Source organism: the organism of the source record quoted next (assembly GCF_019968955.1).
Source record: "MAG: Porospora cf. gigantea A chromosome Unknown PgA_NODE_52_length_53346_cov_320.513_1001-53346, whole genome shotgun sequence".
In the NCBI taxonomy this organism is placed as follows: Eukaryota; Apicomplexa; class Conoidasida; order Eugregarinorida; family Porosporidae; genus Porospora; species Porospora cf. gigantea A.
In genome coordinates, this window is record NW_027151748.1 from 1 (window position 1) to 13,275 (window position 13,275).

General features: G+C 52.4%; 8 protein-coding genes across 14 annotated transcripts; 4 read left to right on the forward strand and 4 right to left on the reverse strand.

The window, feature by feature from the left end:
* Positions 1-65: 65 nt before the first annotated feature.
* On the reverse strand, positions 66-1,763 carry KVP18_001551 (uncharacterized protein; the record flags this gene model as incomplete). The annotated part of the gene is made up of 1 exon (XM_067951697.1): positions 66-1,763. The coding sequence occupies one exon, from the start codon at positions 1,761-1,763 to the stop codon at positions 66-68; it is 1,698 nt and encodes a 565-aa protein (XP_067807943.1).
* An 88-nt stretch (positions 1,764-1,851) lies between these two features.
* Positions 1,852-2,817, reverse strand: KVP18_001549 (uncharacterized protein; the record flags this gene model as incomplete). The annotated part of the gene is made up of 1 exon (XM_067951694.1): positions 1,852-2,817. The coding sequence occupies one exon, from the start codon at positions 2,815-2,817 to the stop codon at positions 1,852-1,854; it is 966 nt and encodes a 321-aa protein (XP_067807940.1).
* A 65-nt stretch (positions 2,818-2,882) lies between these two features.
* On the forward strand, positions 2,883-5,896 carry KVP18_001544 (uncharacterized protein; the record flags this gene model as incomplete). 4 transcript variants are annotated; one of them, XM_067951686.1, is made up of 7 exons in its annotated part: positions 2,883-3,302; positions 3,331-3,370; positions 3,397-3,785; positions 3,813-3,909; positions 3,938-4,266; positions 4,295-4,634; positions 4,662-5,896. In XM_067951686.1, the coding sequence occupies 7 exons, from the start codon at positions 2,883-2,885 to the stop codon at positions 5,894-5,896; spliced, it is 2,850 nt and encodes a 949-aa protein (XP_067807932.1). The 4 variants fall into 4 exon arrangements, with proteins under 4 accessions (XP_067807932.1, XP_067807931.1, XP_067807930.1 ...); XM_067951687.1 differs by lacking the exons at positions 2,883-3,302; positions 3,331-3,370; positions 3,397-3,785; positions 3,813-3,909; positions 3,938-4,266 and having other exon boundaries at positions 4,331-4,634; XM_067951685.1 differs by lacking the exons at positions 3,397-3,785; positions 3,813-3,909; positions 3,938-4,266; positions 4,295-4,634; positions 4,662-5,896 and having other exon boundaries at positions 2,883-3,353.
* Positions 5,897-6,294: 398 nt separating this feature from the next.
* KVP18_001538 (uncharacterized protein) lies at positions 6,295-6,827 on the reverse strand (the record flags this gene model as incomplete). Of its 3 annotated transcripts, XM_067951671.1 has the most annotated exons (2): positions 6,295-6,595; positions 6,622-6,827. In XM_067951671.1, the coding sequence occupies 2 exons, from the start codon at positions 6,825-6,827 to the stop codon at positions 6,295-6,297; spliced, it is 507 nt and encodes a 168-aa protein (XP_067807917.1). The 3 variants fall into 3 exon arrangements, with proteins under 3 accessions (XP_067807917.1, XP_067807916.1, XP_067807918.1); XM_067951670.1 differs by lacking the exon at positions 6,622-6,827 and having other exon boundaries at positions 6,295-6,588; XM_067951672.1 differs by lacking the exon at positions 6,295-6,595 and having other exon boundaries at positions 6,618-6,827.
* A 162-nt stretch (positions 6,828-6,989) lies between these two features.
* On the forward strand, positions 6,990-7,739 carry KVP18_001552 (uncharacterized protein; the record flags this gene model as incomplete). Its single annotated transcript, XM_067951698.1, has 1 exon — positions 6,990-7,739. The coding sequence occupies one exon, from the start codon at positions 6,990-6,992 to the stop codon at positions 7,737-7,739; it is 750 nt and encodes a 249-aa protein (XP_067807944.1).
* Positions 7,740-8,698: 959 nt separating this feature from the next.
* KVP18_001548 (uncharacterized protein) lies at positions 8,699-9,637 on the forward strand (the record flags this gene model as incomplete). 2 transcript variants are annotated; one of them, XM_067951693.1, is made up of 1 exon in its annotated part: positions 8,699-9,637. In XM_067951693.1, one exon carries the CDS (start codon positions 8,699-8,701, stop codon positions 9,635-9,637), a length of 939 nt encoding a protein of 312 aa, XP_067807939.1. The 2 variants fall into 2 exon arrangements, with proteins under 2 accessions (XP_067807939.1, XP_067807938.1); XM_067951692.1 differs by having other exon boundaries at positions 8,702-9,637.
* A 659-nt stretch (positions 9,638-10,296) lies between these two features.
* KVP18_001545 (uncharacterized protein) lies at positions 10,297-12,081 on the reverse strand (the record flags this gene model as incomplete). The annotated part of the gene is made up of 1 exon (XM_067951688.1): positions 10,297-12,081. The coding sequence occupies one exon, from the start codon at positions 12,079-12,081 to the stop codon at positions 10,297-10,299; it is 1,785 nt and encodes a 594-aa protein (XP_067807934.1).
* Positions 12,082-12,162: 81 nt separating this feature from the next.
* On the forward strand, positions 12,163-13,236 carry KVP18_005126 (uncharacterized protein; the record flags this gene model as incomplete). Its single annotated transcript, XM_067949490.1, has 1 exon — positions 12,163-13,236. The coding sequence occupies one exon, from the start codon at positions 12,163-12,165 to the stop codon at positions 13,234-13,236; it is 1,074 nt and encodes a 357-aa protein (XP_067807949.1).
* Between the last annotated feature and the right edge of the window lie 39 nt (positions 13,237-13,275).

Genomic DNA, 13,275 nt, shown 5'->3' on the forward strand with positions numbered 1-13,275 from the left:
TCAAACACAAATCAAGTACTTCGTTATCAGTTTTCATTCACTGTACCGAACACTACACAATCTATTCACTCCTCAGCTGCGTTCACAGCCTCGAGAGCCTTCTCTCTTGCTACCTGGTCTGCCTCCTTCATGTCGATCGCTTCTTGCACCATCTGCTCTATCTCCGCCTCCGAAAGACCACCAGAGGACTGAACGGTGATCTGCTGCTTCTTTTGAGTGTCCTTATCCATGGCCGCCACGTTAAGAATGCCGTTGGCGTCCATTTCAAAGGTGACCTCGATCTGAGGCACCCCTCGAGGAGCCGCTGGAAGGCCGACAAGCTCGAAATCCCCAAGACGGTTGTTATCCTTCACAAGAGCTCGTTCCCCCTGAAAGACCCTGACGCCGACCCTCGTTTGGCCATCAGTGGAGGTAGTGAATGTCCTGCTCTTCTTGGCGGGGATGGTTGTGTTCCGGTTGATGAGTTTGGTGAAGATTCCACCGAGCGTTTCGATGCCCAGGGACAACGGAGTCACGTCCAACAACAGCACGTCTTTCACGTTGCCCTTAAGCACCCCCGCTTGAATCGCTGCTCCTAGTGCCACCGCCTCGTCAGGATTCACAGCCCTACTGGGGTTTCGACCGAAGATTTGCTTGACAGTTTTTGCCACCAACGGCATGCGAGTCATTCCTCCCACAAGTAACACCTGCTCGATGGAGTTTACATCGACCCCAGAGTCCTTGATGGCAGATTTGCAGGCGGGTATAGTCTTGTCTATTATGGGCTTGGCCAGGTCCTCTAAAGTGCGTCGTGACACATCAACCTCCAGGTGCACGGGTCCTGAGGATGACTGTCCTATGAAGGGCAATGATACAGTAGTAGTCTCCTTCAAAGAGAGCTCTCGTTTAGCCTCCTCAGCGGCTTCCTTCACTCTTTGCATACCTGAGGGGTTGTTTCGGATGTCCACCCCCTCTTTTTTTGTGAACTCATCGCAGATGTGATTGAACAGAGCCATATCCAAATCTTCTCCTCCGAGATGGGTGTTCCCATTGGTAGCTTTCACCTCGAACACGCCATCCTTAAACTCCAGAATGCTGATATCGAACGTGCCGCCTCCCAAATCGAACACAGCGATTTTTTGGCCTTCTCGTTTATCAATTCCATACGCTAACGCTGCAGCTGTAGGCTCGTTAATGATTCGGAGGACGTTTAGGCCAGCGATGCGTCCTGCATCCCTCGTGGCCTGCCTCTGCGCGTCGTTGAAGTAGGCTGGCACTGTGATGACAGCGTCGGATACCTTGTGACCTAATGCAGCTTCAGCCGACTCCTTCATCTTAGAAAGAACCATAGCTCCTATCTGGCTAGGGGAGTAGGTACGACCTTGATGTTCAAGCCAAGCATCACCAGACGGCGCCTCCACGACCTTAAATGGAAGGTCCTTGAGATCCTTCTGTACTTCAAGGAACCGCCTGCCAATGAGTCTTTTAGTTGCGAAAAAAGTTCCCAGTGGATTTCGAAGGAACTCTTTCTTGGCTCCCGCTCCAACTAACCGTTTGTCGTCGGAGATCGCGACAAATGACGGCGTCGTCCTTCCACCCTCCGCATTCTCGAGGATTCGAGCCTGCCCGTTGTCGTAGACAGCCACACAGGAGTTTGTTGTGCCTAAATCGATGCCGATGGCGGTGGCGAAAGGCGAAGAGGATTTGAATCTCCTCGAGACGGCAACAAGTCCTGGCGTTGAGAGCTGCAGGCACTGCCTAGATGTGAAACGCGACAATGACATTCTAGAAAACCAGATTAAAACGACAGATTCTTCGTATGAGCTGCAGAAATGTTCTTGAAGCAAGTGATCTCGACGTCCTTGATGTTGCCTATCGACTGAGGAACTCATCAGAGCTTGACATAGCAGACAACCGAGACTTGATGATTTCGTAGAGCTGACCAGGAGGAGTGTAGCAGCTATCACAGTAGCCTAAGTAGTACGCCATGACCCCCCAACTCCAAACCAGCAGCAGAAAGCTCACCATTCGTACGAGCCATATACCGCGTCCCTTCTCGAAGATGTCGACGTCGTAAGGGCTATTGCTTTTCCGGATACTCAGTCTTCGGGCTCTCGAGTTGACGTCGAAAACCTGAACTTTGGTGACATCCGGTAGCGGGTGGGTTCTCCATTGTTGGACACCCCAGGTACTTAGCGTGCTTAAAGAAGCGAGGACGCCCCCAGCAGATCCGCCGAGATGTGCGTAGTTATCAACGTAAGGCATGAATCCCGTTGCTATTGTGAGGAGGATCATGAAGAAGACGCTGCCGACCCAGATCTTATGGAACGGGATAGAGCGACGAAACTCGAGTATGTACACTGCAAGCCCTGAGAAGCAACCAAGAATACCACCCGATGCACCAACAGAAACGTTGCGAGCATCAAGGGTGGCAGACAGCAAGTTGCCGGTCAAAGCTGAAGCACTATACACCCAAAGAAACCTGAATGACCCCCAATCCGGCTCTAGAATAAGGCCAACTGGAAACCAAGCAATGCAGTTGAACAGCCAATGCAGCAGTCCAGCATGCAGCATATGACTCCAGAACACACGATACCATTCACCAGCCACTACATGACTTCGACTAAGCCCACCTATAGAGACAAGCGTATCCGCGGAAACTCCTAGCATCGGATTCACATCGAAGCTGAGGACGCCGCCTTCAACGATTATAGCGACGAGCGTCAGAAACGTCCAAACGCCGGTGAGTGTCGCGGTAGCCACGATTTTCCCCCTCAACGGAATGTTTCTGGTGGCAGGGTCCGCGTTTGATGGTAGCACTATCACTCGCCGTTCCATTTAAGAAAAAAATAATTATCCACGAAAACTCCACCTTCGATCATGCAAAAACTAATTACAGCAGCATGATTCATGCCGACCACGCGGCCTTTGTAGACGTCCAGCGGCTTGCCGCCGGCAACCGATCCTTCTCGCGCCTACGACCACGTCGCGTGCGCTGTGCCGTGAAAGCGGCGATGTGGATGCTGGCAGGTCTTTTGACCAGCGCCTATTGTTGGAGGCCAGGTGTCTTCGAATCCGTTGTGGTGAACCTTGGAGTGGTACTGCCGGAGCGAGTGAACGTGTTCGATGACCCCGTCAGAAAGTACTGCCTGTACGTGCTGGCAGCGGGTACTGTTTTAGGGGCGAGATTCGCGGTGAGTTTTGATGAACCGTTCCTGTTTCTGATTTTGCTGTTGCTGGTGGCGTTCGACTCTCTGTTTCTCAAGCACCACTTCTTGGTTGGAAGCGTAATTCGGATGGCAGTCTGGAAATATTCGTTGTCGGTAAGACACGGAGAGAAGGCTTATGCAGCGGATGATGACTTTCGTGATTGACCCAGTTCTTATTGCCTGTGAGCGTCAATGCTCCTTTACACAGTCGACGATGTGGTTGTGTACTTGGCTGCAGGCGGAGTCGTCCAGGAGTTAAGCAAGCTATTCGCCCTCTGGTACTACTATGTGTTGACGGGGATTACTTCGTTGCCGCTGATGCCGAAAGCTTTTTTCTCTGCGAAGAGGCGGGTAGTGGAGATTTTAATGGCACTTCCCCTGCTCGGAGCCTGCGTTTTGTTCTTGCTTGGCGACCTTAAACAGCCCTCCAGTTACGTCACGACCTCATGCTTCAAGATGAACCACCGTAAATACGGTCCTCATTTCGCAGCGGTGACGATGCCTAACTCCGTTGCCCCTGTTCACTGGCGGAAGCCACCGAGGGAGGCGTTCACCACCCCCTTCGCCTGGAGTCTATGGGTATACTTCTTCGCAATGGTGAGGGTCAGCGCGATATTCAACCAGCGGTTCGTGGATATCTCCTATCTCTTCAACAAAGAGGATTCCTTCCTTTTGATCTTCGGTAATGTGGGAGACCAAAAGCTTTGGTATCTTATGGATGGTGAGAGAGGCTACCGCCTTTAAATCAGCCTGTCTTGGGCCTACCCTGAAGGTGCTCTTCCAGTGCATGAGCTTCGTCTGCTTAGTAGATGTAGCGTTTGGCCCGATGACAGTGGCGGCGTGCATGGTCTTAGCGCAGACCATTAAGGGGTTGGCGTTGGTCGCGTTGTCGGGTAGCATGCCCGGCTTAAGGGGAGCTCTGATCCACCTTGATGCTGTTGCAGATTTCCTCTCAGAGGCTATCAAAATGTTCGTGGTTCTCGGTGTCTTTGGGACCTCGAACGGTGTAATCGCCTTCTTTTGGCTTGATGTGGTTGAATCCCTAGCGACAGTAGGCGCTGGATACTACTCGAATTATGTGAGTGGTTTCTGTTGGAACCATCCAGGATCACTTGGATCCATTCAGTAGATTCGGTACTGCAATGCGTACCTTCCTCATTTTCTTCCCTTTCTGGTACGCTTACAACCACAACTACATTCGCCGAGTGGCAGGCCGCGTTTTTGCTTTTCCAAGGATCTATCACTACCACACTATGAGGACTGCAGCGCCTGAACTGTTTCCGTTGGACATTGCGGGAGACAATCGGCAGTTTGCGATGCCTGATGAGTCGCAGTTCAGACCTTACAACATCAAGAGAGCCTACGTCTATGGCGGCGGAGGAGGATGGACTTTTACGGGGCAGCAGGAATTCAAGTCGCTCTCTGACGATGACGGTGAATTTGTCGGTGAGACATAAATCGCATCTCACCCAGAAAAGTGCCGACGCTACGCGCCGAAAACCGCGCGTTTGGTCAACAAGGCCGCCTCCATCGATAAGGATGAGCAGGAGGCTACGAGAAGAGTAGCCCGTTGGCTTCCTCGGAGTGTGGTAGGAGGCATTCAGCGGATTTTTGGGATTCGTAGACCGACCGAACTGATCGTGGCTGACAGACCCTTAGGGACTCAAGTCCGTTTCACAATGGAGGAACGCTCAAGAGAGAATGAGGAAGAGTTCGAGGTCCGTCGAGGCCTCCGACACCGGGCCCTTCGGATACAGTTTCGAAGGCCACGGGATGATTTGCCAAGCCCATTCATCAACTCGACAGAAGAATTTGTGAACCCCTGGAATTTGCCGTGGAGTAGCTGGTACGGGCGAGAAGAGGAGAAGAGCGATTCTGGCTCTCCTATGCATCGCAGGCCCTCCCCTACGCTATCCTCAGACTCCGCTTCCCTCATTGGCCAGTTCGATTACCTCGCTCCCTACGTAGAAGAAGTGTATGTGGGCCCTCACAGACTAGGCTATCGCAGTAGACATGCAAGCGAGTTCCGTGACGTGAGGGGCACTAGGTTTCGCTCAATTCGAAGGCAGCGACTCGAGGGTGAAGTGCAGATCCAGATGGATGAGCGCAAACGCAAAGGTTCTCCACACCGACTTCGCCGGCGGGAACCCCAAGACGAACGTAAAGTGCGGTTCGAGGTGCCTCCCAGAAGAAGTGTGTCCGTACCTCCCCACTTCCACTCTGAAGACAACATATGGCAAGAATTGGGTGACATCCCCTCCGAAGACGAGGAAGGGTGGCTGGAGTACATGAGGCAGCAGCGGGAGAGCGCGGCCTGGAAGAGGAGGGAGGGCGTAAAGACGCCAACGTCCACTCCTGAAAGACAGAGGTCAATTTCAAGTGCGTTGGCAGAAGCTTTGGAGGTTCCAAGATCACTGGTGACGGCAGTCACGGGTGTATCTCTTTTATGGAGTCCACGTCCTGGAGGCGGTGAACGAACTCCGACTTCGTCATCACCGGAATCGTTATCTGAGGAGAAATTCCGTCTGCGACTGGACCAAAAAATCCGTTTGAATCGGGAGTTCGTTCGCACACTGCCGCTGCGTCTGGCATCGATCACAGCAGCCAACGTGCCCATAACCCGGCGCGACTGGCCGACCGAAGACTCCGATGACGAAGCATCGGACGTCTCAATTTCAGAAGTCCACACTGGAGACGACGTTGGATAGAATTTGTCTAAATTTGAATGGCTGCTACAGAACATCTCTTCAATATAGGTGGTAGTGATTACCAGCTTCACTTAACAGTGTTCACTGACTGTCTGCAGGTCTTCCTGCTCCGAGAGAGTGGAATTGCATCTGTGGTGCAATGCGAGTACTCCGTGGGTGACGCATTTGCCAGCGTGGATGTTCTACTGGGGGATCGGCTAAACCCACTGCCACGCGTGTACGGGATGGAGCTGGGGACTATCCTTGCGAAGAAATGTAAGCCACAAAGGGCAAGCACATCCAGACTGGCTCCCAGTGATCCTCTATATGTCAAGGTTACCTGAAGAGGGGTACAAGGATATATGTAGAGCGGTGGAGGCTGTCGCCTGAAGGTCGTTTTGTGGAGTCAGGTGTCGATATTACAACTGTACATTGACGTCTTCAGTGGAGGCTTTGAGTTCAATGTCCAGGAATGGTGAACCATCTTGATCCATAAGGAGACCCACCACACAGAACAGACCTGTGAGCAGCTCGAACATGCCGACAATGAACCCAAAGTTGCCAACGTATCCCATAGACGCCCACAGTGCTGATATGACCACGAAGCAAAGGTAGCTTCCGTAGTCGTTTGTTATACCTCTGGTAGTCTTGAAACGTTTGATGTGCGCCGCCACACCAGACAACCCAAATAGCATGGGGGTCCAATTGTCCATCAGAAGGCTGGGTCATGGGTAGTGGATCCTCACCTAGGAACGAAGGTGAAGAGTCGCCTCCATGCGTTGTTGAACCACCCGATACCGTTGACATCATCGAGAAAGCCGTCTTGAGGCCAGCGTAGAGTCGCACTGATTGAAGCCAAGTGCATGATTGCCAATATGACCTGCAGCAACCCGGCGGAGACGAGGCCGAACCACCCAGTTAGCTTTCTGACGACCTCTTCCTTTGAGGCCATGGAGATTTTGCCATTTCATAAGTCTTGTTTGGTCTCGATGCACGTCCATCCAAGAGGCGCTTCCCTTGTTGGATAAGTGTACTGTCTTGAAGTTGAAAGTTGGGCCCATGCGAAAAACCACGATCGGTGACTAACGTGGGATGTTTAAAGAGAAATTAGGCCATGGATGCCTTAGTTAGAAGGAAAGTACAGCTAATCGAGGAACTCAAAGGCCTCCGCCAAGGAGATGGAGTTACCCTCTCCCTCTTATCCTACCGCTACTACTGGAATGAAATTTTGCAAAGTGAGAGTGAGGCTGCTCTGACCTGGGCTGACACCCTGCTCGACACCCAGAGACAGAGGGATGAAGTTGTCCAGGACCTTGAGATCTCCTGCTACCTAAATGCTAAACCAGAGCGGTTAGCTCGTTATTTGGACTCTCATGGATGGCCGGCAGTGGTCAAGTCTCCTCGGCCAGCCGACGACTTCGATGAGGTCGTAGCCAAGTTATTCAAACCGCTCGAGAGCACTGCTGAAACGGAGGCTTTGCTCTTGTCAGAGACGCTGGCTGTGCGTGCGTTCAGAGTTGGTATTTGGCGTGTGGGGGATTGCTCGAGGCTGCCCGTGGATGTAGATCCCGTCGTTCTCGCTGAAGCATTTCTAGCAACAACACCCAAACGTAAGAAGATTAAAAGGAGTCCAAAAAGGAAATCTACTGAACCTGACCCCGCTGAGAACTGCCTCTCCGCCGACCACCCTATGCCCACTACAGACGTCCGCGTGCCTCGGCTACAAGCCGTGGCTGAGGAGCCCTCAATTCCGCTGAGACCCCGTCGATTTCGTGAGAATTCAGTGGCTCCTCCTGAGCCGCCTCCTCGCAAGTCCAGGTGGAACGTGGGACCTACATCTGAGAGTCGCTTCGACTCTTTTTAACAGCAGTGTGAATTGCAAACGATTGCTAGTCTGGTTCGGAAGACTCATCGAGTCCCAAACCAGAAAAGCGATTGGAAATTGAGGCGCCTTGGACGGCTTTAGCTGGAATCTTGAGGTCGTGTTTGTTGTCACGACACGTCCCGCGTCTGGCTCCACGACCTCTCTGGTTGTGGAGCATCGTGTGACCCCGCGATCGGTGATCCTTCGGACTGATCTCTTTCGTCCGCCGATCAGGCTTCTCAGGCCTACATCTATCAGATTCCTTTGATCGTTCAGGGAGATCTGCAAGCTTCTCAGCACATGATTCCTTTCGCTTGAGCCTTTCAACTTTCATGTCTCGGGGTTTAGCATTTTTAGGTTCTCCCGACTCTTTCGGTTTCATTGGCTCCTTATGCTTGGCGGCATACAGCGCTGAACTATCAACAGGCTTGGCGTCACCAAAAGGATTTCCAACAGGTTTCTCAATTGCTTCCCTTACATGAGCAGTCCTTTGAGTGGAACGACCAAACGGTCTGCTTGTAGTATCCTTGAAAGTGGCTGCCTTTGCGGTCAGGGGCGACCTCTGAAATGTCTGGTCCCGCCGTTGTTGAGTTTTGGCAGCTATCGTAGCCTCCACAGATGGGAGGCTCGCGGCACTTGGTTCCGAATACCAAGCTGCTTCGTCCCCGTACCTATCTCTGCGAACTCCCATACTTCCCATGCCACGGCCTCGACTCCGTCCTCGGCCTCTCTCCCTGCCCCGCCTGTCGCGTGTTTGACAAGAAGGTTCCTCGGGTAGGTTAGGCCTCTGGAATATTGGAATGTCATCCGACTCATCAGACGACAAATCAGCCCAGCGTTGATCAGTCATTGGAAATGCGTCAATTACTTCTAATGAGTTGGTGTAGGGGCTGCCGGCTACCAAGCAGTTAGAAAACGTGTTCTTATCAGGGTACGACCATGAGCAATAATCGGAATTGATGATGAATGTCATCGCATTGCTGTGCACGGCTGTATATGCAGAAGCCGCCCTGTTCAACGCTCAAGAGCCAGGCCTCCGCCCTCACGACTTCCCAGTGAAGAGCCATCTGGTAAATTCCATCCCAAGTCTAAGTAACATCGATATCTACCCCCTGCTGATCGTGAACGCGAACGGAGCCGTGACCTCTGAGATGTCAGAAGGCATGCGCAAGCACGTTGACCGCAGGGGATCATTGCTAGTTTTAGAAGAAGGCGAACCCGTTCAGTGTGCAGGACTGCAGTCTGATCTGGGCGTAATTGCCGCCCCTCTTACGGCTACAGAGTTGTCCTCTGGAGCTTTCGCCGGCAATAGAATCAGTTTGGTGAAATGCGGGATGGTGGACGTCGCCGAAGGCACAGACAACGGTTTTAGCCGGACTGTGCGCACTTCAAAGGCGGTCATGGACACTGCACTCGGCGCTGCCCTCCTGTCGTGGGTTAAGCGAGAAACGTTCGTGGTTGGAGCGACGTGGGTTCTGGACTGGCCAAACAACGGGGATGTTCCAAGCACAGAGCCCTACTACCCGTCATCTCAGTTCCACGTGCAGTTTTCTTCCTGGCTAGACGGAGTTCCCTCATGCATTCGGACTACCTATTGGACGTTGAGGCGGATGGAGCAGACGTTGTCAGGCCTGACCACCTGTAAGGATGGAGTTCATACCATCCGAGTTCGCCTGCCTTCCAGTCACGGAGTCTATCGTCTTGTCACCTCGGTTGGATCTTCTATCACCAACCACCACCGGTTGGAGTTGTTGGTCGTCGTTCGTCCACATAATGTATGGTTCGGATTCGACAAGCAGCACATTCACTTCTACATATGCATCGCGCTCATGATTGCTGGTCTCACTTTTGCCGGAGTGCACTCCCAAGCGATGAGGCGTTCGCAGAAAGACGAGTAGCGAACCTTCCGTGCCTTCGTCTTGTCTAATGACTCAAACTGACATATGCCTCATTGTATATTTGCAATGGGCTTCCTTGGTGAAGTACGGTTTCGGTCACCCTCCGAACAGGACATTCTTCAAGGAATAGTCCCGCTGCTGCGTTGCGTTCGTCCGCAGTGAGCTCGGCTCGAGGCTTTTCCGCGAGGAAATAGTTGGTAGGAGGGGGGCCGTGTTCCAGTTGTTTCAACCTCTCAAATGAGTTCTCGATGTCTAGTTTTGCCAAGTCAAGGTCATTCTGCTCTTCTCGGCAAGGTGGTCTTTGTATGAATCGTTCATGCACGCGGTCAATCATGAGGGCCGCTAATGAAAGTAGTACACAACCGATAGCACCGAAAAAGGTCACACTTTTCTCCCACCAATAGAAGCTCGTGGCAGAAATCCCAAAAGCTAAGACTGCCGTCGCACCATCCAACACCAGAGAATTCACGAATCCTGATGATTAATACACTTGGAATCTCACCGGCGTATGCACTAACCGAGGAGTGCACCAGCAAGAGGCAAGCCGGCAAGTGCTCTTGCCTTTCAAAGTACGCCACTGAAAACGCGAGAGTTGCACCGGAAACGAAGACAAGACAGCGACGACAAAGGAATTGGAGCATCTTTCGTATTAATTCGGACTACTTACGCTTCAGCTGCGCGGCGCGCTCCGCAAGGGCAGCAGCTTTCGCCTGTTTGGCGTCGGATCGCGCTTTGACACGATCATAGAGCCACCGAGATTTGGATGTCATCAGACTCCGGCGAAGTTCGCGCTCGGTGTCTGTGAGCTTGCGCTTCTTTTTGGGCGCATTTGTCTTCTCAGCTTCAGACTTCTCAGCTTCAGGCTCCTCAGCTTCAGGCTCCTCAGGCTCCTCAGGCTCCTCAGGCTCCTCAGCTTCAGACTTCTCAGCATCAGACTCATCAGCTTCACCCTCTCGAAGGCGTTTCCTCGAGGAATTATCGTTCTCAGATTCGGATCCGCTAACATCGCTGCCTTCCTCGTCAGTTTCTTGGACCTTTTCTCTCGGCTTTGTCACGTCCATACCAGCATCGTCGGATTCTTCCTCAGGGTTAAAGTCTTCGGAGTCGGACACCTCATCGTCCTTGACACCTTCAAGTCTCCTAGTCAGTTTTTCCTTCTTGTCGTGCTCCTCAATGAGTTCGTCAAGAATCTTGCGCCTGTCACTGAGGTACCCAATGACTTCGTCATCCACGAAGGGAGACAGATGCGGGGGGCAAGCCGCACCCGGCACATAATCTACCACTGGAAGAAGTAACCGGTTGTTCACCGAATCTAGGACCCACTGCGGCTGGACGAAGTCTCTAGCCATGCCGGCGGTCATTTGTGGGACCAGATGTGGAGGCTTGTCAACGACGTGATGGGTGATAGAGGGGTCGTTTGCGTTCAACACACCCTCGCTGGCGGAGGCCATGGAGCTTTGCCAGCCAATGACATCGGCGCCGCATGCAACAAGTACGACAGAGAGCACGGTTCGAGGTACTTCACGGCCCAGGAAAAAGACGCAGCCCTTGAACAGCTCAGTAAGCTTTTTGTCCGCCTTAACCTTCTCAGCGATGTCAGCTTCGAGATTCCTCATCTCCTGGTCCTCGTCATCTTCGTCAGCGTTCTGATCTCCGTAGCGTAGTGGTCGTTCACCCTTGTTCAAGGCCGCAAGAGATTCAGGGGAAGGGGGAAAAGCTAACCCAGCATCAGAGTACAGCTTGAACATTGTAAGTCGGAGCATACTCCGGTAGAACTCTGAGAAAGTCGTCAGGACTTTGAAATCGATATCACCGGGAATGTGCTGCGGAAATTCGAAAGGAACCAGCCACGTAATCGTCTGTCCTTCAACCTCGACTTGGAAGTAGGTACCCTTGATAGTTGCAAAAACTTTCCTTACACATGACTGCGCAGCAACGAAGAAATTCCATTCGTTCATTAAACGTTGGCAGTCGGTAACGATGCCAGCGGTCAACTCCGTGTACATATCATCCATGGCCTGCAAAGATGCGAACAGCGCCACGAACGACAGGCAGTCGTCGAGATCCTGAAGCGCCGAGGCCAGGCTGGGGTACCGCTCCTTCACAAGTCTGTGGAGAGCGTATATTGGCTTGCGCTCTTCCAACGCCATGGCCGAGGATGGCTCCTTCCGGTTGATATGCTTCTGCTTCTTCTTATCCAGAACTCTGATCTCCTCAAACGTATGGATGAGAGGCTCCCGAGCCAGAAACGCGATGTCCTTCTTGTGGTAGTAGGTTTGCTGGCGGCCTTTGGAGGTGCGTTTAGGTTCCCTAGGGTGGATTCCCTTGAGAATGCACAGACGTCGGAACTCTGGCAAGGTCATGCCTAGCCGTCTGAGAGCCTGTTGACGGGTCACGTACTGAGCTGCATGTCCCTGTTTGCGCTGATAGAATTTGTGCGTCATCTGGAAAATCAGGAGTTTTCAGCTGGATTCTGCTGGTTGGAAAACTCAAGTGCCGATGAGGCCGCAAAAAACAATTCCGAAATGGAACGCTTGCATCAAGCAGTTGCTCTCGCCAGTTCTAATGTCGACGCCCTCGTGAGATCTCTGGATACACGATGGCGTGTCAGTGAGTTCCAGGATGAGCGTGGGAAGGTTTTGCAGTCAGTCACCGACGTCGTCAAGTCGAAATGTGCAAAAGTCACGCATGATTCAAAAGTCTTCGAACGGGAACTGACCTTGTTGGTAGAAACCGTCAACCAAGAGGTTGGAATGGACCAGGGTACTTGCTTGGCAGACTGGGACACGAGGTTGGAATGGTGCCTCAAGCCAGACGACGAGGCATTGAAGGTAGCTGTCAATATCGAGCTGCCTAAGATGGACGAATCATCTTGGAAGTCTGAAATGCTACTCCGATCTATAGCCAGTCACCACTCCCGCCGTATCCAGAGCTTTTCGGAAGCAAATGAAGTTGGCCAGGTGCTTAAAGCCATTGAGGAAGCAGACACTCGAATCGCAGCTCTCACAAACCAACATGATACGTTGAGAGCGCAATGCTACGCGCTCGATCAACGGAAGCTACTGGAAGAACTCAACCTTGCAGACGACATCAGCAGGCTGACTCTGAAGGTCGAATCAGCAAGGGCAGAAATGAAGAGCATCCAGCGGGAAGAGGCAGTGACTATCCGGCGTCTCTCTGCTTGGATCACAGAAGCATCACGCAGTTTGGCTGCTGATCGGAGTCAGGCTGCCAGCATTCTGAAGCTATACGAGAACATCATGAACATGACGACCTTTACTGAGCTCGAGACGTCCTCCTCTGGCCGTTGTCACCTTACTTCTCATGTCCGTCAATGGGAGCGGGAGAAGAATGAGCAACGGGAATACCTAGAGTACATCAAAGAGGTCAAGTCCGCAGTCACCGACATGCTGTCTGGGCTTGAGGTGCCCGTGACAGCCGCGCCGCCAGCGAAACTGAACGAGAAAGGAATGCAGGAACTCGTGACCGCCATTACTCAGAAGCGCCGTGAGGCTTCGAAGAAGCCTGCGGAAGAGCCAGCACCGAGGTCCAGAGACCGTCTACAGGGCTATATTAAAATCCACAAGTGGGGAGCCTAGATGCTCCTTATTGTGTGCACTTCCAAGACAACACAGAAA